The sequence below is a fragment of the Pinus tabuliformis genome, chromosome 6 (genome assembly GCF_031772625.1).
Source record: "Pinus tabuliformis cultivar Carrire ecotype Pingquan chromosome 6, CPIR1, whole genome shotgun sequence".
Taxonomy (NCBI): Eukaryota; Viridiplantae; Streptophyta; class Pinopsida; order Pinales; family Pinaceae; genus Pinus; species Pinus tabuliformis.
This window is the reverse complement of record NC_142292.1, coordinates 385,535,509-385,561,732: the sequence shown is the minus strand read 5'-3', so window position 1 is coordinate 385,561,732 and position 26,224 is coordinate 385,535,509. Positions and strand designations below refer to the sequence as shown.

General features: G+C 39.4%; 1 protein-coding gene across 1 annotated transcript; it reads right to left on the bottom strand.

The window, feature by feature from the left end:
• Positions 1-15,988: 15,988 nt before the first annotated feature.
• Positions 15,989-16,603, bottom strand: LOC149258930 (uncharacterized). Its single transcript, XM_089442416.1, has one exon. The coding sequence runs from the start codon at positions 16,601-16,603 to the stop codon at positions 15,989-15,991; it is 615 nt and encodes a 204-aa protein (XP_089298542.1).
• Between the last annotated feature and the right edge of the window lie 9,621 nt (positions 16,604-26,224).

Below are 26,224 nucleotides of genomic sequence, written 5' to 3'. Positions count from 1 at the left end.
TCTCAAGCTACTCAACAAGAAATAAGGAATATTGATGGTTTGACTCTCTAAGAAATTCATTAATAATCTTATATGGTACATGTACATAGAACCATACCTTCCTTCACACATAATGAATTTTTGAATTATTAACAGTAGACTAGTCCATTTTTCCTTTAGGGCTGAAACGGGAATTCCTCATTTAAAAATGGATATGTCCATACCTGGGTTACGCAAAATGACCCTCCATACCTTTTCATCAAAGTCCTTATTCTTAAGCCATCATTCTCCTTCTTGTGGAAGCTCTGTTGCTGCTATAATGGATGACTCTGTTATCGAGAATCTGATGTCCCCAATTTCGACTTCCATGCCATTGAAGGATCTTGCAAACGTTTTTGTGACTTCCTTATTATGACCCTTGAACTTCTGAATAAACTGCAAACATCTTGCTTTCCTTAACATGCTCTTTAGTTGTGGATAACCCTCCATAAATTTAGCTCCATCCGGCTATGTTCTTACTAGAACACCCATTCCTCCTTCTTACTTCGAAGATACCTCTGTAGATGATGGTTTCACGGGAGCAGAACGGTTATATGAGTGGAAAATGGAAGAGGGCTGCGAAGAAAACCAGTGGTTACAAAGCGGGAAGAATACGAAGCATGCAATGAGAGTGGGTTCACGGAGCAGAGGTCTGTATAAACAAACCCTGAACTGAAAATCGTAAAACTCGGTATGAAAGTGTGGAGACAGAGTGAGACTGGTGAAACTGAACAGAGTTTGAAATAAAAGGTTGCGGAGTGGACGTTGGTGAATTCATAAAATGACTGCGGAGTGGAGCATCAGAGGAAGAGATCCGTGGTCAATTGGCTCACATTTGCATGATTAGTCATTTCAACAGGTGTAATGCAGATGTACGACTGAGTACGAGTTAAACTCGGAAGAGGATTATGAGACCGTTAGAATTTTATGCGGAGACTGGTGGAGTTAAGGCGGAATTTGATACGAAGGACATGGTGGAGTTAAGGCGGCTATCAAATCAAATCATTACACATTATGGAGCTTGTGATTCATGAACTATACAAATTATGTGTTTGAAATGCTATTTGAAAATTATTTTGCTCATACCTTGGAATCATACCTCTTTCATTTGCTAACTTTTGATTGGTTGCCTATGTAGGTGCTTTTAGGTGCTGACATCTTCAAAATATTTTCCTATTCCATACCTGCATCTTGCTTTTATCATTATTTGGCTAATCACTTGATTGTCACTGTAGAGTAACAAAGGGTTAGTTGTGGAATCAACAATCAGCTGCAGTATCAGTGTTCAGCTGCGGAATCAGAATTCGGCTACAGAAACTGACATAGTGAATATCATATGATTTGGCGAAATGAATGGAGATGGATGGAAATGAGAAATGACTATATGAATGATACATGGAAAGCTGAACATGAAGATAGACTGAAAGAAATTTTATTGGTGGAGTGTGGTGGCGAGATGGAATGAAATGAAACAACTATGAGTGAAATGAGAGAGATTTTTTTTTGGAAAATATAGGGCGTCAGAAGCTTCTTATATTCGCCCTGTATTTTCTGTACAAGGCTGCCAATCAGTGATTGGTTTTCAGGCTTATACATTTTTTTTTATTTTTTTTTAAGACGATGATGAAAAGAACAAAGACTAGGATGGTGGAGAATAATGATTCTTCTTCGCCAACCTCATTGCTGAGTTATCTTGAAAGTTTTTGACAAACTCCTCCTTTGAGAGTGGCTTATGATAGATCTTCAGTCTGTAGCCATTCACAATGAGAGGAGTTTGATGCTCATCAATTGTTTTGATTCTTACTGCTCCATTGCTGAAAACTTTTTCAATCTCATATGGCCCAAGCCAATGAGTCTGAAATTTACCTTGAAAATCTTTGAACTTGGAATCAAATAGCAATGCCCAATCTCCTTCTTGAAACTTTTTATCCTTGATGTATTTGTCATGCCACTTAGCTCTTTGATGTTGAACTAGATCAGTTCTTTGAATTGCTTCTTGTTTGATCTCATCTAGTTAATTCAACTACTCCAGTCTATGCTTTTGGGCTTCTGATAGATCCATTCCCAATTGAGCTGCCATCTTGAAGCTCTTAACTTGGAACTCAATGGGGAGCAGAACTTCCTTCCCATAAACAAGTTCATAGGGAGTGTGTCCTGTTGTGTTCCTCCATGTAGTTCTTTAGGCCATAAGGCTTCATGAAGCCTTTCAGCCCAATCTCTTCTGTGTAGATGAACAGTATTGGTAATGATGCCTTCAATTACTTTGTTTGTGGACTCGACTTGACCATTTGCTTGTGGATGGTAAGGAGTGGATTTTCTATGCTTGACCTTGTATTCTTCCATCAGCTTCTCCATCATTATGGATGTGAATTCACTTCCTTGATCTGTCACAATTTCTTTTGGAACACCAAAGCGAGTAAAAATATCCTCATAAAGAAAATTAACAACTGTATTTTCAGTAGCAGAAAATAATGCTTTGGCTTCTACCCATTTAGTGACATAATAAGTACATACCAATATATACTTATTCCGTTTGGATGGAGGATTAATAGGTCCAATAAAGTCTAAAGCCCATTTTTCAAAGTGTTCGATAAATACCTGAGGTTGCAATGGCATCTCATTTTAGGGGGTAGGTTTCCCTACCCTTTGGAAACTGTCACATCTTTTGACATATTTTTTTGCATCTTTGAAGAGGGACGACCAATAATATCCTAAAGAAAGGATTTTATAGGTTTTTCTCTTGTCAGCAAAGTGTCCACTGCACGGTTCATCATGACATGCTTTGAGAATATCAGGCATTTCATCTTCCCAGACACACCTTCTCATCACAAAGTCTGGCCATGTTTTAAACAATTCGTTAGAAATCTATGAATATCTTGAACTCTCTTGAATAATCTTTCTTCTTTCACTAGGAAATAAATGCGAAGGTAGTCTCCCTGTAACCAAATAGTTAGTCATATCTGCAAACCAAGGAGTTTTATTAGTTACTGCAAATAAGTATACATCAGGAAACTTATCCTCTACAAGCGAATCTTCTTTGATATTCTGAATCCTAGACAAGAAATCAGCAACTGTGTTTTGTTTCCCTGGTCTATCTAACACAGTAATATTGAATCCATGTAAAAGTAGGAGCCACCTTGTAACTCTGCCATTAGTAACAGGTTTGTTCATTAGATATCTAATTGCAGAATGATCAGTATGAATAAAAGTTTCATAGCCTGTTATATAATGTCTGAACTTATTAATTGCATGAACAACAACTAAGAACTCTTTTTCAGTCACAATATAATTCAACTCAGTGGGAGTCAAATTTTTACTGGTATAGTAAATGGCATAAGGAACCAAGTCTTTTTGTCCCAATACAGCTCCTAGAGCTGTATCTGAAGCATCTGTAGAAATATGGAAAGGAAGTTTCCAATTTGGTCCTCTCAAGATAGGTGCTTCAGATATTCTTGTTTTCAAAGCTTCAAATGTTGATTGGAAATCAGGACTCCATTTGAATTCACAATCTTTTGTAAGCAGTTTGAAGAGTGGAGATGCTATTTTGGTAAATTTTTCTATAAATCTTCTATAATATCCAGTAAATCCTAGAAAAATTCTAACATCTTTTTGACAATTTGGAATAGGTAACTTGGAGATGACTTCAACTTTTGATTTATCAACTTTAATCCCATCCCCTAAAATACGATGTCCCAAAACAATACTTTCAGTAAACATCATAAAGCATTTTTCATGGCTTAATGAAAGGTTTGTTTCTTTACATCTTAAAAGGACTTTTTCCAAATTTTCTAAGGCTTCTTCAAATGTATTACCATAGACTATAAAATCATCCATATATTCCTCTACACAATCATGGATTAGAACAAAAAAATTCCTAGTACTGCTCTTTGGAATGTTGCTGGTGCATTGCATAATCCAAAAGGAAGCACTCGGTAGGCAAAAGTTCCCCATGGACAAGTAAATGTGGTTTTATCCTGATCTTCAGGTGCTACGTGAATTTGATTATAACCACTAAAACCATCCAGAAATGAAAATTAAATTTTGTCAACTAATGTATCTAATACTTGATCGATAAAGGGCAAGGGAAAGTGATCCTTCAAAGTTTCTATATTCAATTCCCTGTAGTTAATGCACACCCTCCATTTACCATTCTTTTTGGGTACTATCACCAAGGGAAAAACCCATCAGCTATCTGAAATTGGGTAAATGAAGTTCACATTGAGTAGTTTTTGGAGCTCTTCTTTCACAATCTCCCTAATATTTGGATTCATCCTTCTCTGAGGTTGTCTGATTGGTCTATTGTTTTCCTCAATATAGATATGATGGATGCAAGTCTTAGGGTCAATACCTTTCATATCAATATACTCCCATGCAAATGCAGCAGAATCCTTTTACAAGATTTTGGTTAGCTCTTCCTTTTGTAACTTTTGAAAAATTTTGTTAATATTCAATGTTTTAACTGGAAAAATTTCAACTCCATAACTGCCAAACTCTTCCATAGAGTAGAGAGACATTTGCCTAGCTGACAAATATTCAATATCATAATCTAACTAAAATTACGTGTGATCATATTCTGAAGATGTTTCAAAATTTTCTAATGTATTCAAGATTTGACTATCTTCACTAACTTCAGAGAGAGTAAAGATAGGTTGTATAGTACCTTCATCATCAACCCATTCATTATCTCCTACTTCTGTAATTGCTTTTGCTGGAGGATACAAAGTGAATTTCTTTGTTGAACTACCATCAGAAATGTACATGTCCCCAGATCTACAACTAATAAAAGCATCAGCTGTGGCTAACCAAGGTCTTCCTAAGATAAGTGGGTGCCCTCCTAGATTACTCCTGGGAGTAAAAATCATGAAATTTACTGGATATTCCGAAGAATCTAAGGAAACCGAAATATGTTCTAGTACACCATCCAGTTTGATTACTAGTCTATTTGCAAGTTGCAGTAAGGTAGGTGTAAAAAGAAGATTAGGAAGTTTAAGTTGTTCCATAGTCTGTCTACTCATAATTTTTATAGCAGCCCCTAATTCAATCAATGTATTTGGAATTTCTATCCCATTTATGTGTGTCTTGACAATTGGACTACCTGGATCCACATATTTCTGCATGGTAATCTTTCCCATAATGATATCTGTTATTTTTCCTACCAGGTGGATTCTTTTTGTGCCTCTTGGTTTCCTACCTGGTCTTTTGATACTCAACTCCTTTATTGTTTTTGCTAGAATAGGAATCTCTCTAATGGCTTGTAGCAAGGGAATCTTGATACATACATTCTTTAATTCATCTAGGAAATCATAGTCACGCAACAAGATTTTTTTTTCCACCCTCTTGTCAATTTGTAATCTTCAGGAAAAGGAGGTGTGGTTGTAGATATAGGTTGCTCAACTATAGGAGTTGTGGGGGTTGACTATTTTTGTTTTTCTTTTTAAATGGTTGGGTTTTGAAGGGATGCTTCTTCAAAACTTTTATTGACTTTCAAAGAATCCTCCTCATAAACATCTTGCTCTTGAACATCTATAGAAGGTTTTTCCTTTTCTAAAATCCTACCAGATCTAAGTTGAACATCATTAAGATCTAGAGGAACAATCATGTAGGTAGGAAATTGTTGTCCTTCTACCATGTAAGCATTCTGAGGGTTTTTGTTGTTGATATTTGGTAATGGTTGGGCTGGTAGTTGATTTGGCTTCTGTTGAAATGGAAGCAAGAGTTTAGGATTTTGATTTTGTTGAGGAGGTTGTTGTTGTGGAAATGGAAATGAAAGTTGTGGGCTTTGATTTGGAAGTTGCGGATTTTGTTGTTGATTTTGTGGGAGAGGATAGCCCTGATAAGATGGAGGATATTGATAATATTGAGCAAATATCCCATAAGGATTTTGTACCCCTTGTGCCCATGATTGAGATTGATACTGATTTTGAGGTTGGGGCCAAGGTTGTTGCCAAGAATTCCAATTTGGTGGGGGCTAAAAATTCATAGGATTGTTAAATCCTTGATTTTATTGCCCTTGCCAAGGTCTTCTTGAAACAAAACAAAGAGATTCTACTGAATTTGGGTCCTCCTGAAAGACAGCTTTGAGTCCTGGGATTGAAGGAAAATCCTTGGTCTCATGACTTTCTGAGCAAATCATACATGTTTCTACAACATTTGCATCCAAAGGACATTCCCTTAGAGCATGTTTCTTTCTACATTTTGGACAAAAGATGGCTAAGGCATCAGTTTCTGTTTTCTGCTTGTTTTGAATTTTGAGAGTGTCTAGCTGTTCACTAAGGATCCCTAGAATGTCAGTTTTGAACTCATCAAGCATATTGCCAATCTCTTCCAACTTACTGTCCCAGCTGCAGATTTGTTTGCTCTAATAAGAGAAGGATCTCTAGGCCCTTTTCCAGTTTTAGATTTTCCCCTTGAGAGATGGACACATCACGTGGTGGAAGTTGAGAAATGTCTCCCTTCCCCATCATGTTTAAAATATCTATGCATTCATCTCTAATGGCTTTCAATAGAAGGGCTTTCAAGGTTTCCTCATCTAAATTGTTCATTTTTTCTCTCTTTAAGTTGTATTGAAATCTTTCAAGTAAATCCTCAAAGTTCTCATCTTCTTTTTGCATCATTTTGAATACCTCATCCTTATGATTAGTGGGCATACAATAATCCAGATATCTATCCAAAAATGTTTGCCTCATATCATTCCAAGTCCTAATAGATTGAGTGACTAATCCCATGAACCATTTCAGAGCAGCCCCTTTCAATGTTGAAGGAAACAGTTTGAGTTTTTGAGAGTCTTCTAGATAGTCATAGGTTCGGCATAAGACTTCAAACTCAAATAGAAATGTCTCAGGATCCTCACTTCGCAATCCATAAAAGTTTGGGAGGACAGATGGTGAAATGTTTTTCATTGTTGTATGGGTTTCCTCATCGACTATAGGGAATCCAAATGAGTTATCTCCTTCCCTATTTCCCCCATTATTACCTCTACCTCCTCCATTGTTACCTCTACCACCACCTCCATTATTTCCTCTACCTCTACCTCTACTCACTCCTCCAAATAGTGAAAATTCTCCATCTTGTACTTCTTCTGCCATGATAGTTTCCTTAGAGTCTTATGGTTCTTCTATTAATGGCTGATGAGAGAGAGTCTCTACCTCTTCTTCTTCTCTAGGTGATTCTACTTTTTTTACTCCAATAGGTTCCCCTATAGAGGTGAAAAAGGGTTCTTCTCCTAGGTCAGATTTAGTAGATAGTGTGGGAGAATCTTCTAATTCAGTTGATGCCCCTTGAATTCCAGGAATCCTAAGGCTAAGAGTATGAGTCTGGGATGGAGGTGTATCTTGTCAATTCCTTGAAGTTGTTGGAGTTGTAAAAATCGAATTTTTGCCCCTAGCTATAAACCTTCCCCTAGAATCTCTTTCTCTATGCATGTATTTTTTTTTTAATGTTTTTTTTTATAAATTTGGCTAATAATCCTTTTTCTGACCTTCCAGATCACACTAGGTGCAAGAAGAGAGCATACTCAAGAAATTATTGAACTAATAACTCTCTTTTCTGATCCTCCAGATCACACTAGGTGCAAGAGGAGAGCATACTTCAAGAAATTACCAATTTTTCCTAATTTTTTTGATGTAAGAGATAGGCTACCTAGTTACACTTCCCCGGCAATGGCGCCAAAATGTTTAGTCAATTTAGTGTGTCCTAAATTGCTACATAAATTATCAATCCGGGAGTTGTAAACTGATGAAGTGTGGTGCACTGTATGTGCAAGACAACCTTTTTCTTACTTTATTTTTTTCAGTTTTTATCTTGTTTTTGGAGTTTTTTCTTGTTGGTCTCCTAAAGTGTTTAATGCAAATGGAAATCCTAGTCTAAGGATTTAAGAATACTTTTAAAGGTCAAGTATGGATGTAGAATTTAAGACAAGGTTTATGCCTCTTAGGTAATTTCCAAGCTTAGCACTTCAAAGATCTCAAAACTTGCTATCTGTGAAATCAGAACTTGAACAAAAGTGTAAACATGCAGCTACATAAATCAAGCAAAAGATGAAGTATTGAAAATGAGGTTACTATCTCTATTGTCCATCTAATTACAGAATTAAAATCTAATAAACTACTGTACTCAAAACCAAAAAGTAAAGAAGTTGGAAACTAGTCACTGATTTCACCCATAATCACAATATTTCGTCAATTAACTTCTAAAACGGGGTTAAGCTAAAGACACCGGAAATATCATCATATGGCATGAAATAATGACATTTAAACTATCTACTTGCAGACTAATGAAAGCAAAATCAATTACTTCACCTACAATCACAATAGCTCGCCAATTAACTTCTAAAACGGGGTTAAGCTAAAGGCACCGGAGATATCATCATGTAGCATGAAGAACTGATATCTAAACTATCTACTTGCATAATAATGAAAGCAAAATCAATTACTTCATCTATAATCACAATAGCTCGCCAATTAACTTCTAAAACGGGGTTAAGCTAAAGGCACCGGAGATATCATCATATAGCATGAAGAACTAATATCTAAACTATCTAAAAGCAGTAAACAAATCTCACTAAAATCAAATCAAAACAACTGGAATTGAAAGATAAAGTACAGTAGAGGAAGCAAGTCTCATATCACCACTTGATGCAAAAACTACATTAAAAATCTTGAGCATAACATATCCTGAAATGCATTGATCAGTGTTAGTGGAAAATATATTAATGCTGCAAAAACATGTACAGGAGTATATATCAATGCAGCAAAAGCATGTACAGGAGTATATATCAATGCTGCAAAAAATGTACAGGAGTAAAACGATTAATACCATAAACAAAATATGAGAAATGTACAACTCAAATAAGAGAAAACATGCATGAAAACTATACAAAACGAAAGAAGAACCTCAACCAGCAGGGGCCCTCTGCACAGCCTTGGATTAACACGTTGTCACTTCAACCATGCTTTAAACAGTCATATGAAAAAAAACAGAGTTTTTGTATTATGGAACAGAGGATATGTCTCTTGGTTACAACAGCAAAATAACGCTAAAACAACAGTATCAAGACTAACTACTTGCGTTCCAAACGCTTATATTTATAGAGGAAATAGATAACTATCTTTTGGAGAAAATTCTTCAGCAATGGACATGTGAACAGGTCAGAATCCAGAAGTTTAGCCTCTTGGTTGCCATAAACATTAAATCTACGCAAAGTGGATGTTAGATTGCATCATGGAGATGGCCTGCAGATGGAAAAAATGGATCCATGAATTTAGGAACGGTTTCAGATTTTTCACGTGCTGGAACAGAGTCCTAGTTGACGTAGGACTCTCTCTTGACCATCCTTTGACTGATGCCTTTCTTCATGAATTCAGCCAAGCAAATGGGACCTTGTCCATGTGTGGATCATTTCTGAGCTACCCATGTGTCTTGTTTCTCCTGCCGACACCTGTAACCTACAGAACAATGAAAACGGCTACGGAATTGCGAGTTAGCTGCGAAAAGTGGCTACATTCTGTAGTTGATGAACAAAATCTAATTCAAATAGCACACACAAGGATATAGTTTGAAAATCACTCAAGTTCACTCCTGAAATTAATATGTAACAACTTTTGATAGCTTATGAGGCACTGATATGAGAAAATAGAAGAGAAAAGGTTTAAGAAAGTATGTAGAAGAGAGGTAGTTTTGGGGCTCAACAAGTGCCTTACTGGCAAGGTGCTGAGAACCTAGAGAACAATATCCTTCACCATTGGGCATGGAATGAGTAATAAATGAATCTTTGTAATTAGCAAAATCTCCATGGGACTTTCCTCATCAATCTAAATGCAGAAAATAAAAATTCTTACAACTGAAAAGTAAATGCTCAACTCGTGAGATTATTTATGTATAATCCTACTTATGCACGGTGCTTAATTCAACTAAGTGATCTCAATCCTCCAATGGAGCCAGGCCAGCATTAGAGTATCGGATCTCATGCCTTCATACTGCTTTAAAAGAAAAATACAAATAATCATGCACCATGAAAAAAAAAGAAAATGAAGAACCTAATACATGTTGCTGAAATAACCTCTATAGTTGGCTAAAGAACAAGCTCATGTAATCAGCTACATGTTCATGGAATGAATAAGGAAAATTTGTAGCTGCCTCTTTTTCATGAGCAGTCTGCTGGCCAATATCCTCTTGGCTAGGGCAGCCACAATCATTATTCAGCTCCTCAACTTTATCCTTTTCAAGGACACTCTGTTACTGATCTTTTGCTACCCATCCATCAAAAGGACAATCCTCTAGGAAATCTGCAACAGATTCCTCATTTTCTGAACTGTAAGAGTCGTAGATGGGGGAATTTGCTAAGAATCTCGACAGGAATCTTTATGCAATAGGTAGTAACAGACTCTACATGGTCCTTCGGCTTTGGGCTCTTCTTGAAAAGCTTGCCTGTTGGCTTAAGGGGGCCTGACCCAGGTTCAGAGTTGTTTGCGCCAACCAACAAAACCCTAACTCTTGGCCCTTTTGGCAACAACATGCATAGCGCAGGCTATAGTCTCACTCGAAGTAGTATTGAGGGATGCTAGAACCAGGTTTCTACCTCCAAGGACATGTGATAAGTGGATCTCAAGCTTCTATAGCTCAGATTTGCCTTCGCGTAGATTAGTGGTCTTTTAGGGCTCATTATTGCAACTATATGAAAACGGCTTCTATACCTTCGCGAAGGTCTATGATCAGTCTTTGCGGACCTTAAACAGATAATTTATCCACTTTCATGCATTAATAAACAACCCTAAATTTGACTTCGCGCAGACCTATATAATTTATTAGAAAAAATAGCAAAAATAACTCTTACCTTCACAAAACTAGATAACTACTTAAATCATGCATAAATAAGGTAGATTCAATGGTTTCACGCAACATTCATTCATTATTCTATAGAAAACAAATTATAAGAAACAAAACATCACATAACATAATCAACAAAAATGCTCAGATTGCACATTAATTCGTCAAAAGTTGTCTTTATTGATCTTCAATGTTCAGATTACACACTCTTCTACCCTGTGCACTAAGCTACAGGCGTCCGCGCACTTAGTTGCGGACTTATCAAGGCCTCCTATGCACTCAACTGCAAGAGCCTTCCCCTCCTTGCGTAAGTATAAGAAGCAGAGCCTTCCTGCCTTAGCACTTGCCCAAAATAGTTTCTATCTTGATTCTTCATTATCAGCTACTACTTCTAGACTCGCTATGACTCAAATATATAGTCTTCCTAATATAGTACCATGGTCCGTGTACTATGGGAGAATCTCAAAACAACAAGAGGCTAAGACCCATTTGACTCCTATCTACCTACATGCTCCACATCCACATTTTGCGAAGACTTTACATCTTTTACAAAAAATTATACAAAACTTGGAACGTTGACCCTAGGGACCCTATCCCAACAAGCCCCCAACACAAAGATCGTGACTCGCCCTCGAGTCACTCAGCTGGAACCTTGATCTTGCTGTGTAGATCCCCGAGCTCAACCTGTAACACTCTAACTTCAGCAACACCCAGTGCCGCAGCCTACTGCACTTCTTCGACCAATTTTTCTGTTGTTGGGCCCTCCACTACTAGGCACATTGTCCTCTGTGTCTGTTCTACCACCTTTAGCTTTTCCTCAAGTGATAGAGTAAGCTGACAAGATTCCTCTAGCCACGGTTGTAATCTGGCCTTTAGCAGGGCCTCTTTCCTCTGCAATTCTTCCACTTGTGCTTGCAGCTGCTTTCCCTCTTGTAACTTCGTGAGGCGTTGCGTTGGTGCCAAAGTGCACGCAGTCACTCGGACCTCATCATATTGTCATTGTGTCTCTCAGATATCGGTGTCCATTTTCTAAAGGGTTGGGTCCTCCTACAGATTTTTCCATAATTTCATTGTTGCATTTAACACCGATGTGCAGTCATTTACTGCTGCATCCAATATTGCCATATTATCCATGATGGTTGTTGCGCATTGCTCTTGTACCTCTAGCGGAGTCATTGGTTGTAACTTCAACTGTAGCTCTGTTATCTTTATCTGGAAATCGAAAGTCACCCTGTCGACTTCCTCCTTTGATGCACGTACTACAACAGCCAATTTCCTTACTTTTGTTGAGGCTTCGACATCCTTAGGGATGTTCAATTCTAGTACTATTTTGCAGGCCTATTCTATCGTTGTCTCCAGGCTCTGACGTCATGTCTACAGCTCCTCCTTTTCCTTCAACACCTAAGTTTTCTCCGTGAACATTTGTTCATTGTTTACCTTAAACTCACTTATAACGGTGACGGTGCACTGCCCTCTGATCCTAAACTCTTCTGAAACCCCCTAATGTAGTGCATGAAGCGTCTAGAGTGGCAACGCAGCTAAATTCAATCCCATGTCCTTTACTGTGTTGATCACAATGCGATCCTCATCAAACTCTATGCGAATAGACCCTTCTGGCAATGGTATGACTCTGAGGTCTGGAGTCCATTCTAGCTCCGCTACTGTTCCACTTCGCTATGTGAAGTTCGCTTGTGCTCTACTCACTTGCTCGACATGCACTTGAATCTTGTTAGCCTGGATCTGCAGGTCAAGCAGATCCTTTTAGATTCTCCCTAGCATCTACATGTACTATTGCTCAAACTGTTGCAACACCTTAGTTGTTTTGTCTCTCACCTTGTCACTGATCTCATCAAGATCGCCTTATGTCAACACCATTGGATCGATATGCCTCTTCTTATCATACTTATGTTTCTTCCATTGTCTAACAGTTTATTCCCCTCCACGCCTCTTTAAGGTGAAAGGAGTGCGATGCTCCTCACCACTGCCTCCTTCATGTCTTGACAACTCCTACTAATTTGTGTGCTGTGAGGCTGACTTTTCGCCTACTTTGGTATCCTGTCGTTCTTTCTTTTCCAGCTCCTTTGCAGCACACTCTTTTTCCACTTGTTCTTCCTCTGCAGCTACCTTAGCAACGTCTTCCTTTTTCTTCTACTCAGCCAAGGCGCACGCAGCCTTCTAAGTTGTATCCTTTCGCTTCTGCGCAGTAGAGCTCTCGGCACCTTTGCTAGTTCCCACATCAAGCCCCATGGGTTTGCACCACTCTGTTGGCCACTACCCCACGATCTCTTGTACATCCATCTCAGATACCAAATTTGGCAACTTGTGCCATATGTGTTGTGAGTCCTTTCGCGCTCTGATCGACACACTGTGGAAATCAGCCTTGAACTCCCCGTAGGAAGTTAATTGTTCGAACAAGGTTGGGGACAACCTTGGCCTCTAATTTATAATCATCTGAAGGTCCATCTCCATGAGGATCCAGAAAATTTTTGACTCCTTGATTCTTGTCGGATCCTTTGTAGACCACAGCGAGGCGAACTATGTTACCTCAAGTAAATATTCCTTGTGCAGGGGGGACTGACTATCCTCCAACAACCTCTAAGCGACTAACATAATAGAAAGCAACAACCATGCATAATGGAATGGCTTGCTTTCTTCCTGAGATTCTCGGCAATTCGGAAGGAACTCCATGCATAGATATTTTTCCCAATTGTATTGGACACCCTTGTGCATTGTTCTGTAAGCGACACTACTGGCATCAAAACCTCATCCGCGTGACACTTTCTCATGATTTTCCCCACCAGAATCTGGGTAGCGAACTGCATCACTTAGTCCTGAATAGAGTAGATAGAGTATCCACGCGACTTCTTAACAAGCCCATACTTTGCGTTCATCTTGTCTGCCAATTCCTTTTCCCCAATTTTCCCTCCAAACTCCTTGGCAGGGTCCACTCCTTTGTAAGGAAACTTCGTTATGTGATGGATTAACATGTTGATTATTGAGATGGGCTCCCCAAGCCATAGACACCCATCATGCACCAGTGTGAGGAGTTGGCGCACACACACTGTGTTGATAGTCGATCTATGATAATGCAGCACACAGAGCATGTGCACTAGCCTCATCTGCTCAACACCTCTCACCCACTTCATGGGCTCCAACTGTGTAACCCCCATCTTTTCATAGTATATATTTATCATGTATTTGTTGGTTGCCAAATGCAGGAACCTCTCATGGTCCATGAGGTCCCAATCCTTAATGTAGTACCTTCAAATACCACCTGTTCAGGCAACAGGGGTGTCGAAACGGTGAATTTCTCGGAGTCTGGATCCTTGGTAACTTTGGTTCGTCCCTTCCATAGAGGGATATACTTAGGAAGTCATGTGATGGGCTTGACCTCTTCGACATCCTATTCTTATATGCCTTGGTACTCCTCCTCCTGTAAATCAATTATTGTCTCTGGTTGTTTATCTTTTTTCTCCTTTTGGTGCACCTCCAGATTCTTCCTTGGTGACGTTATCAGGCACTGACTTCTTTGCTTCTCTTTTGTGGTTGGTTGCTTCTCTTTTGCAGCGGATTGATTTTCTTTTGCAGTGGATTTCTTTGGCCTTGACGACCTCAGCCTTGTAGGCACAAGGGATGATGATTCCATACTTGAACTTTCAGGGCCCGACGCGTCAAACACAATAGCTTATGAACTTACGACTTCGACAGGGTTGGTAGCAATCATTAGGCCATTGAATAGCTCTCGGGTCGTTGCATAGTAGTTTGCAAAAGAGGGATGTGTCACGAACTCTTCCCAGAACTCATGATTCATAAGCTTTAGACAGCAAATCGCCCAACCAACTCTCGGAATGCAAAGTGTTCTTCGTTGGACCAACACGCGTAATTTATAGGAAGTTTTGAATTCAAATCTGACCATTCCCCCCAAAATATGGTAATAAATGCATTCTTGGTGACAAATCTTGAAATATTTTTGCCATAAATAGCGCCTACCCGCTCCTCTTAACTGATTTTTAGCCATCAAATCATGAATAGTAACTTCAACAGCTATTGTTGGACCCACCTACATGTACCATCCTCCACGATGTAGCTCATCCAGTGCAGCTTCACCTGTCGTACCCCTGTCATTCATCGCGCAGCCTTTCTACCTTGTTCTTCATCTAGTCGAGAAACGTAGTTTATATTCCTGTAATCCCTTGCAACTGCCTGGATTACTAATATTGTCCTGCTGTCATATAGTCATCGCGCAGGGGTAGGATCTCCTATGTATAGCTTCAGCCTACTTCCATTCTCTTTTCCAAGGAATGGTTCTCCAATCAACTTTGCGAGCTGAACTGCGCCACCATCATGATCTCATTAATAACATACGGCCCTAACCAATGCATTTGAAACTTTCCAGGAAACTTCATGAACTTGTTGTCATATAACAGCACTAAATCATCTACCTTGATTGTGCTCATCTTAATATGTCTATCATGCCATGCCTTCTCACGTTCCTTTTTCACTTCTTGGTGAAATCTTGTAAGGAAGAGATCTTATTCTAACTCCATGATCTGCACGAGTCATTCCTCTAAGGTCTCGCAGTCTGCCGTCTTGGTCAATGTTGCAATTCGTAAACTAGGCACAATATACTCCATCGGCATGATTGCTTCAATTCCATAGACCAACTTGAACAGCGTTTGTCCTGTCAACTTCTTATAGGTCGTCCTATAAGCCCATAACACTGTAGGTATGTGCATGTCTCAATCATTCCTCTTCGCCTTGCATACCTTTGTCAATGCATGCTCCAGAATCTTATTAAAAGCTTCCACCGTTCCATTCGCCTTGAGGTGATAGAGCATCGTCTTCTAATGATACACTTGGAATTCTTCAAGCATCGCGTTGATCGTTTCATTCAAAAAATGCATACCCCTATCACTCATCAAAATCTTATGGCATCCAAACCTCGTTAAGAAATACTCAAATAGAAACTTCGCAGCAGTGGTCATTGTGCAATCCTTCACTGGTTGCGCTTCTGCGCATCTGGTTAAATACTATGTTGTAGTAATAATATATCACATGCCCATATTCTTTCTTGGTGGTTATATAGGACCTATAAATTCAATGGCCCAATTCTCAAATACCTGCAATGAAACTTGGGGATTTAAAGTCAATTCATCCCTTCGCGAAGGTTTCCCCATCCTTTGGAAATCATTGCACGCCTTGCAGTATGCCTTAGGATCCTTGTGTAATGTTGCGTGGTCTCTTTCCCTACATAGTGACCTCTTGCTACTCCTCCATGGGCTTCAGCTAGGATACTAGCACGTTCAAACTCCGGAACATACCTTCGCAGTATCTTGTGTAACGCCATATTATACAAATGACCCACAATTACCAAGAAGTCTGCAGTGTGAACTAATAACTCCTTCTTTTGTTGAGTGGAATAACCTTCTAGAGTTGTTCCCGTTGTTAAGAACTGAATAATATCGGCAAAATTATCATCCGCGACGTGCACCGCAAAGAACAGCGCGTCTAGTAGTCCTTCGTCCAAACTACTTGGTTCTTCACCTATTTCAATCCTTGATAGATGGTCCAGGCCTGCATTTAGCCTTCTAGGCTTCACAATCACTTCAAAGTCATACTCCTGGAACAATAGTAACCATCGACATATCTTCTCCCCCAACACAGACTTATTGACTAGGTATTTCAGTGCATACTGATCTGTATACATTTTAAAGTGTCCACCCAACAAGTAATTCCTAAACTTTTGCAGTGCATAGACCATCGCCAACCCTTCGCGCTCTGTGGTGGAGTAATTCTTCTCCAAAATCTATCGGATGATCAATATCTCCCTCACCTGCCTGTGTTAAAACTGCTCCTAGCATAATGCAGGAGGCATCAACATGCACATGAAACTCCTTTTTCCAGTTCAAAAATATCAAAATAGGCATTTTCACCATTTTCTCCTTCAAGACGTCCAAGTTGCGCTGACAATCTTCATCTTAGCAAAACATAGCATCCTTCTTTAACAATTTCTGCATCGACGCGGTTATCTTGGCATATACCTTGATAAACGTCATGTAGTACCCAGCATATCCCAGTGTCACACGTAGTTGTATCACATTCCTAGGTCCTCCAAATTCAAAATTACAGTGATCTTCGCGGGGTCCACCATCAATCCTTGCTTACAGACAACATGGCCGAGAAAAATCCAAAAAGGCACACAGAATATACATTTCTTTAATTTCAGCGTGATCTGATACCTTCGACATGTATCCAGCATTAGGCGCAGACTCGTAACATGTCACTTTACCAACCCAATACAGTCCAATCATCAAAATAAACCTCTAGGAACTTGTGAATAAATTCTTTGAATGTTGCGATCACTACTGTTGAGTCCCAAACCTGCACTTCCCTATATACCCTTTCAGCCTTCTTTTTTCCATTTACTTCATCCACCAAGCTGTCAAATCATTGCATATTAGTCTAAAAAGAGCTTATGAAATGGTTTCCTAACTATGTTTATGACTATTGTTTGATTTATATTTTTGTTCAAGCAGCTGCGGAAACTTGTCACTTTCTGCAGCCAGCCCAAGTTTCCGCAGCCATTTTGTTAAAGACTATGCTACAGGTGTCCAATGGAGAAACTGGCCACATGGGTAAGCTACAAGTGACGTGTACATGGAGTGTGTACCCTCAGTTCAGCCAAATCACCCATAAACGGTCGTGGTCAACGACGGTCAAAGGAAGGGCCAAATGAGGAGTTTTGCAGTGGCACGGCTCTGTTTTGCCCACGTGAAGGTTTGCGTGGCACGATCCTCAGTTTCCGGAGGTACTGGCACACCTGTAGAGCAGCCCGTGAACTGGATCAAGCAGCCACCACTCCATGGATTCAACTGTCATGATGACCATCACGCTAGATCTCAGGTCAAGGAGATTTACGTGTCTCTTGGCAGCATAAAATCTAGGAATTAGTTGCACCTTTACTTATAAATAACGCGTTGATATACACTGGATAGTTAGTTTTTAAAAATGTAATTTTGATTGTTTTTATCAGCCCACTGTATTGTGCTTCACTTTTTTTTATTACCGCACTTTAAATAGATGAGAAGACAGCATTCCTGAATTTGATTTGTGACTAAGTGATTGACTGGCCGAGGTTGCAGAGGGCCCCTGTACACCAAAGCTTTGTATAGTTTCTTACTTGCTTTCATTTACTGTTTTTATAATCATTGCTTGTATATATATTGCGTTGTTCTGATGTTCATTGCTGTCCATATTTCCTTTATGTTTTCTTTTATAATTGTTAGCTGATCAGTGCTTCTTTTACAGGTTTTTGTAGGTAGCCCGGGCAAATTTACATATTTTTGATAACTACTGACATGAGATCATCTTGTCCTTTCTGCTGATTTTCATTTCCTGAGTTTAATTCCAGCACTGTCATTTTTTTAAGTTTTGTTTTGCTTATTTACTTTTCTGCTACTTAGACATCATATTACTCATCTGTTTATGATTTCCTTTCTATAGTCAAGCGACTCAATTAGTAAGGAATCAGAATATTACTTGTTGTAGTATGATTTAGTTTGTTTTCCTGCAAGTTAGAGATTGGATTACTTATGTCATTTTCAAGAGTTGAAATATGGATGAGTAGTTAAATCTTAGTTTCCTTTTATGCAATTTAATTTCCTGCAATTTAGATATCATATTACTCAGCTTGTTTATGATTACTTCCTATAGACGGAGTGAGTCGAAAGGTGAAGGGTCAGAACGAGGGTTGAAGTAGTGTGATTTAGTTTGCTTTGCTTTCAGTCTTTGAGTTGCTTTAAGTTCAGTTTTTACTTTCTTTTTCATACAGCAGTATTGATACAAGGCCATTGTCACTAGTTCACTGTTTTGGTACATTTACTTCCTTTTGAGAATTGATTTCATTACAGTCAGTTTGAAACTTTCTTTTTGAAAACTTTTAAGTTTGGAAAATCACTGTAGAAATCACCATTACCATCCATACTTAACATTCAATTTCGCCATCACACACTAGTGAATCCATAGAAGATAAACCCAAAAACAAACTAAAAAACTCAAAAACGACAAAAGACTAAGAAAACAGTTATCTTGTACATATAGTGCACTTCACTTCATCAGTTTACGAATCCCGGATTGACATTTTAAATAGCAATTTAGGACACACTAAATTGACCAAACAAATACCCGGGAAAAGATTGTAGGAGTGTTCTTCAATCTGAATGGCATAACTGTATATTGGAAGCAACCCCATTCAGTCGCGAAGGTTGTTTTGCTCCAATCTTCCGGCGTGATATTTATTTGATGATAACTTGAAAACCCATCAATGAATGAATACACCTCTTGTCCGCCCACGTTCTGTAATACTTCTTTCATAAATGGTGTTAGAAACGTATCACGCACACAAGTATCATTCAGCTTCCAAAAATCTATGCATATGCAGATCTCGCCCTTTTGTTTCTTTTCTTGGACCCATTGGGCTGACCGAATCCAATTCTTCCACGGGCTCGATAATACCAACCTCCAACATTTTAACTAGTTTTAGGCACACCTTCTCCTTATACTTTGGATTCAGACGATAAGTTCGTTGCTTAATAGGCTTCGCATCTGGTTTCAATGTGATCTTCATAACACCTAAATCTATGACAATCCCTTTCAAATCTGAAAACTTTGTGGGGAATAAGTCTTGGTACTTGCGCAGCAGCTCAGCTACCTTATCCACCGTGTCTTCGTCCCAATAGGCTCTTATCTTCGTGAACTTCATTTCTTCTTCAGCCAATGTTTACCTGTCAAGTTTTCAAAGGCTCTGATATATACAAGTTCGCTACCTTCGGTCCTTTGACTTTGCGTTGTCCTTTGGTTTCGTGAATGGTAATATTCTGCAGATCATCCTCTTCTTCAGCCATCACATTATAACATTCCAGTGCATGTCGCAATTGTGTACCCCAATATGGCTGAGTCAATTTACTTATTGGCCCCCCCAAATAAGTAAAAAAAGAGTCGAGTCACTAACGTACCTCTCCCTCTCCTTATTTGATAGGGGCCACCCAATAAGCATCAAGGAAGAAAAAACCTCCGCCAAGCTAAAATGGCCAATCTCGTAGGGAGAATGTCCTCATTCTACCGGTTCATGTGGCGTTCTGAATATAGCTACTTTAATTTCTTATAGCGCCTCATCAATGCTCTCAAACCCATCCTTGAAGCTGAACATTAATAGAAAACTCTCCCTTAAAACTGTTGGGTGTGGAGCCTGATTATTTTCTATATTCAAATGTATCGCCACATAGGACCCCAGTTCGAAATGGGGGCGGCTGCGACCTTTGGGAGCCCCCCTTGGCGGGGGGTTTCAGGGGCAGCGCCCCCGAAGCTAAAAACAGCTGTAAAATTGCCTTGTAAAAGTATAGTAATTTCTAGTCAATCTGGGCCGTTCATTAGGCGGATGATCTGACGGTAGAACTTATGTTTAGTTTAGGGTTTTTTTGCCCTAGAAGGCAACCCCTCTCTTTGTATGAGGGTATTGTATTTGAGGCTGTGTGATAAATGTGTATTCTGTGAGCGAGAAACAGAGAGGTGAGACTGTAAGAGAAAACAGAGGATATTACAGCGGATTTGCTGTAGGTTGTGTCTCTTCATTTTGCTGGATAATAAAAAGGAAGGACTAGTTGTTCGAGGTGGACGTAGCCCAAACTGGGTGAACCACGTATATCTGTGTCTCTCTTGTTTTGTGCATTTTCTGTGTTTATATTTCTGCAATATTTTATGTGTTCCATTTCTCCGTAATATATAATTTTCTAACAAAAACGTCCCATTCAGTTGTTCCATGGAGAAGCTCCGTCTCCAAATACCAGTTGATTGGGATTGTATCTAGCGTATGATAGAAAATATGCACCCATTCTAGCTGTGGTTTTGTCCCCCAATCCTTAGTCGCTAAATTATCACGCGGATCATCCTTCCCACTATATTTTTTTTGTCATCCTAGTGTTAGCGTACCCAAACCATAACTTCATCATTCTTTTGTATTCTCTCCATCCAGCAAATCTTTCCTTGTGCGTAACCCACCAACAAGCAGGCGTAGCGCGTAGTGCTAATTCTAGTGCCTGGAATTAATGTTCTTCCGGTGCATCCCTTTCAAATTCATCGATAAACAGTTTCACATGAGTCAAACCATCATAATGCGAAAGATTCCTTACCGCATTCAAGACAACCTCAGCGACTTGGTCATCATATTACAGCAGAGCATAGATACTTCGTATAGCCTGTTCTACCAATGTTCAATCTCTTCATCTGAATCTAAGGCAAAAAAGCTATCCCTGTCCCACTAAATTCGTCCATCAGTTGTAGGATTGATCCAATCCTCATCTCGTGTTGTTATCTTGTATATCTGATCTCAATCTTTGTTGCTTTCTACATAGTTGCGCACAGGTTCAGTATAACGTGCTCCTTCTATAGGGTCTAGTGGCACTACAACCCTGAGTGACTTCTTTTCAAATGACATCTTCCACTTTTTCAAATTGATTACCCCGTTCATATAAATAACTTAGTCAATTCCTAGCAGTGCGGGGTATGGGATACTATCATTCACTATTTCAATAACCTCAAAGTCAGCCAGCGCACTTGCACCTTCAATGTCCACCGTTACACCATATTGTTAGAAATTTACCGCAGAGAGATAAAATATTACTGAGATTTACCGAGATTTAGAGAGAGGAATAATAAAATAACCATCAACAATACACATAAATTTCATACACATAATATTTATCCAGGAAAACCCCAAATCCGGGGAAAAACCCAACCCCATGAGATCTCATTAGCATTGGCCAAAACCCTGGCCAATCCAGCCAAGTGATCCTTCACCACTCACCTCCAGGCCTCACCTTAGAATGAATTTCTCTCAGCCTTTTATAGGCTCCATTACATGCAATACCACGACACAAAATCATGGGCACATAATACCATGTGCCACAAAACCACTACTTTTTAACAAGGTCAACCTTGACTCAAACCCCAAGTCAATTTTACCTAACAATTCCCCACTTAAACTTGACTTGGGGTTCCTTGACAAAGTCCAGCCAAAACTGTTGAGTGAGACAACCATGCTCACTTTAGCCCTTACCGGCCTCAAATTCTTTATCTGGGATATTGTTAACCAAACATCCCCCTATCACCTAGGTCTAACCCAGACTTTACTAGTGATTACCCAGGGGTACGCATGCCTTTCTAGGTCTTATAGCAGTATGCCCATTTACATGCAATAATTGAATCCATCATATTTTTTTTGTTTATAACTTGTTTCACATCCTCTCTCACTTTTTCTTAATGCTTTTTACATATGAAATTAATGTCCATATAAAAAGAACCCATCTAACGGATTACATGAGTCACTAGTCGTTGTAACCACCAGTTATCTAGGCGTTCCTTTCAGGTACATGGTTCATCAATTAATTAATCCACGTGCACATATCCTCCTCATCCACTGAATCTCTCATGACCCAATAGTGTGCAACTTTAGTTCACAATCTATGGCTTTTGATCGAGATCTGCAAGAAAAACTCAATTATCTCTCTATCTACCAGGCCAATACAAACCCTTAGCAACAAAAAATGTCCTTCCGAAGGAAACTTAGCTCTGATACCAATTGTTAGAAATTTACCGTAGAGAGATAAATTATTACTGATATTTACTGAGATTTAGAGAGAGGAATAATAAAATAACTAGCAACAATACACATAATATTTATCCAAGCAAATCCCAAATCTGGGGAAAAACCCAACCCAATGAGATCTCATTAGCATTGGCCAAAACCCTGGCCAATCTGGCCAAGTGAGCCTTCACCACTCACCTCTAGGCCTCACCTTACAATGAATTTCTCTTAGCCTTTTATAGGCTCCATTACATGCAATACCATGGGCACACAATACCATGTGCCATAAAACCACTATTGTTTAACGTGAAAACATCTTGCAACACATCACCTGTCACATTCGCTTCATGATTGTCTTATTGTTGCGCATCTCCTTGTTTTCCCTTCTGAAACATGCATTCTTTCATCAGGTGTCCTTTCTTCCCGCATTTCTAGCACACTATCACCGACCTGGACTTGTATCTTCCTTTCCTTGACTTACTGCAATATCCTGGGCTCTTTCCTCTTTCCATTTTTCTTCCCCTAGTCTCTGCAGTCAAAACATTACATGATGTCTCATCAGAGCTTTTCTGTCGCATTTCCTCACTAAGGATTGCACCGACAACATCATCAAACTTTAAAGTACTAGATCCAGAGACAGAGTTACTAATGGCCATAACTAAACCATTACAACTTTCTGGTAATGAGCACAGAAATAACAAATCCCTAACTTCATCATCAAAAATTACCCCTACATAAATTAACTGATTGGTAACTGTATTAAATTCATTTAAATGATCATCAATAGATCCACCTTTTGACATCTTCATATTCAATAAACGCTTCATAAGAAATACCTTATTTGAGGTCGAGCGTTTTCATATAATTTGGCCAATGTCGACATTAAACCCTTTGTTGTCGTTTCCTTTAAAATATTAAAGGCTACTGATGCCGCTAGGCACAACCGTATTGTTCCAAGTGCCTTTCTGTCGAGAATATCCCATTCAATGTCTGTCATACTCGTCGACTTCTTTGTCTTTTCACTCAATGGTAGGTACAGATATTTCTGATACAAGTAATCTACCATATACATCTTCCATAGTTGGTAGTTTTGGCCGTTAAATTTTTCAACCCTAAACCTACCATCTTTCGCCATTGCTCCCACTTGAACCGTGAACCCTTCTCTCCTACAAGTTTATCATCCAAATAGACCTTCAGCTCTAATACCAGTTGTTAGGAAATTTACTGTAGAGATAATAAATTAATATAGAGAGGAATAAACATAAAATAACAAGCACCAAACATAAACACATAAACGCACATGTTTATCTGGGAAAACCCCAAATCCATGGAAAAAACCAATACAATGAGATCTCATTAACTTTGGCCAAGATGGCCAAGTGAGCCTTCACCACTCACCTCCAGACCTCATCTTACAATGAATTTCTCTCAGCCTTTTATAGGCTCCATTACATGCAATACCACAGGGACAAAATCATGGGCACACAATACCATGTGCCCCAAAACCACTGTTGTTTAACGAGGTCAACCTTGACTCAAACCCCAAGTCAATTTTACTTAACACATATAAGCGCCCCATTAGAATAATCTTCTGTTGATTTTCCATGCGCAACTCAATAAGGGACCATTGCAGCGCAGGTCTCCCCATCGTTTCCCATGTCTACTTAGTCAAGATATTCGCATCAGCCCCCAAATCCAAGATTACGTAGTCCATTTCATAGTCACCTATCTACGTGGTTAGTCGCATCTCGCACCTCGTTTGTGCCTTATGCCTACCAATCTTTCTTACGGTGCGTTGTTCAGTAGGAGTCTTTTCCTTATTAGTGCATTTGTCTATTAATTCTTGCAAGCCTTCGACTGCCTTCTGTTCGTGCAATAACTTCATATAAGTCGTCAGAAAGGTGGCTAGTATTGAAGGATCTACTTCTTGTGATGCATTAATCTCCAGCATTTTCTCCTGACTTCCTAAGGTGGAGGCCCCAGTGAAGTTCTTCTTTGCTTCCAAGAAAGTTTCTTTAACGCGATTCAGATCAAAGTCAACTTCTTTCTCGGCAGCCTTGTGTACCCATTAGTCTTCCTCAAGTTGCTTACCTTTATCCACGCCAGTCATCATACCACTTCTCAATACAATATTGATGCTTTGATCCTCTTCGCAGGGCTTAGCCCTCATCATCTTAATGTTCTACATAGGTTGTTGGGGTTGCGCCTTCTTTCTTGCATCTTTTCCATAAGAACCAATGATTCCTCTATGACATGGTTAAACTGTCGACAATACCAGCATGAGAGATGTGTGGGGTTTATACAATCTCGCGTGAAGTGCCCTGCTTCACCACAGTTATAGCAGATGACCTTCCCATGTCCTTGTCCTAGTCCAGCACCTCTTCCTCATCCTCGAACTTGGAATCCTCCATGCACTTCTCATGCACCCTGATCTTGAGGTCGGTTATCTGCCTGCATTCTGTAAGTAGGGGTCCTATCCATCATCAACTCATAGATTCTACAATGGCGTTCATCGTGCCCTACTGACTTACAGAAATTTCAAAATAACTGATGTGGGGTCTGTACAAACTTCTGCAATATATGGCAGTTATTAGTAGCATGTTGTCACGTAACATGACAAATAGAGCACCATAGTGCAACTCTCGTGCTCATCCCAACATTATTCTCAGGCTTCAGGGGTATAGGCCCTCCCCCTATAGTATAATTCTTAAAGATCGGGTAATGGTCCCTATCATTTCCATGGCTCTTACATTTCAGACACCAGATCTCAGTGCGCACCTCTAGCTAACCTTCTCTTCCTTTCTTCAAGCTCTGCAACTCCAAGTGCAGGGTTTCCAGCTATGAATGAACCTGTTTCACTCCAAGGTTCGTATCCTGAATAGGTGATGAATTTCTATTTTCTGTTTTGACAAAGGTATTCTTAAATGTGGCAAGAGAAATGCTATAAATGAGTCGTGATGTTGGGTATCTGAGATTTTCATATTAGCCTTCCTGATCAGGCATTTCAACCTTTGATAAAAGTCCCAAGGTGTCTCATCGACCTTCTGTCGGATTTCCTTAAATTCAATTATTGACTACGCCTCTGACTTAGGCTTACTGAACTCCTTGTTTAAAGCTAGTTGTGTATTTTCCAACGACGTGTTAGGTTTATCTGTGCAATACTTGATATACCATGTCAGTGCACGATCCTATAAGGTTGTAACCAACCGCATTTTCTTAATATTATCGTTTGTAATCTGTTGCGTTGTCCAAGCAGCATCTACGACAAACCAAAACTGTTCTGGATCTTTGGTCCTTGTTCCTTTAAAAATTGGCATCTTCATCATGTTTCCCATGTTAAATGGTGGGGTTGGAGGTGGAGGTGTAGGTGAAGGTGTATGAGGCAAAGGTGGAGGTGGAGGTGGAGTGGATGGATGAGATATCCTCGGAATACCCTAAGTTATTAATTGAACTACACTTTGCAGCGTAGTCAGCACCATCTCTTCGTCATCGCTTAAAGGGGTTCCATGAGCAGACTATATTCTGGGCTAGATCCCCTATTTCTTCTAAAGAATATCCCACTTCACGTAGCCCCAAACATCAAGGTAACCACATAACCCTATTTTCACATAACAACATTTTAATCCAAGTCTTCAGTGATCTCAAATACTTACCTTGTGGTCCCTTAAATATCCTTCGCTTTGCTTCGCTATAGCTGATATTCCTATCGATTGCAAAATAAGTCACAAAACTACCCAAAGT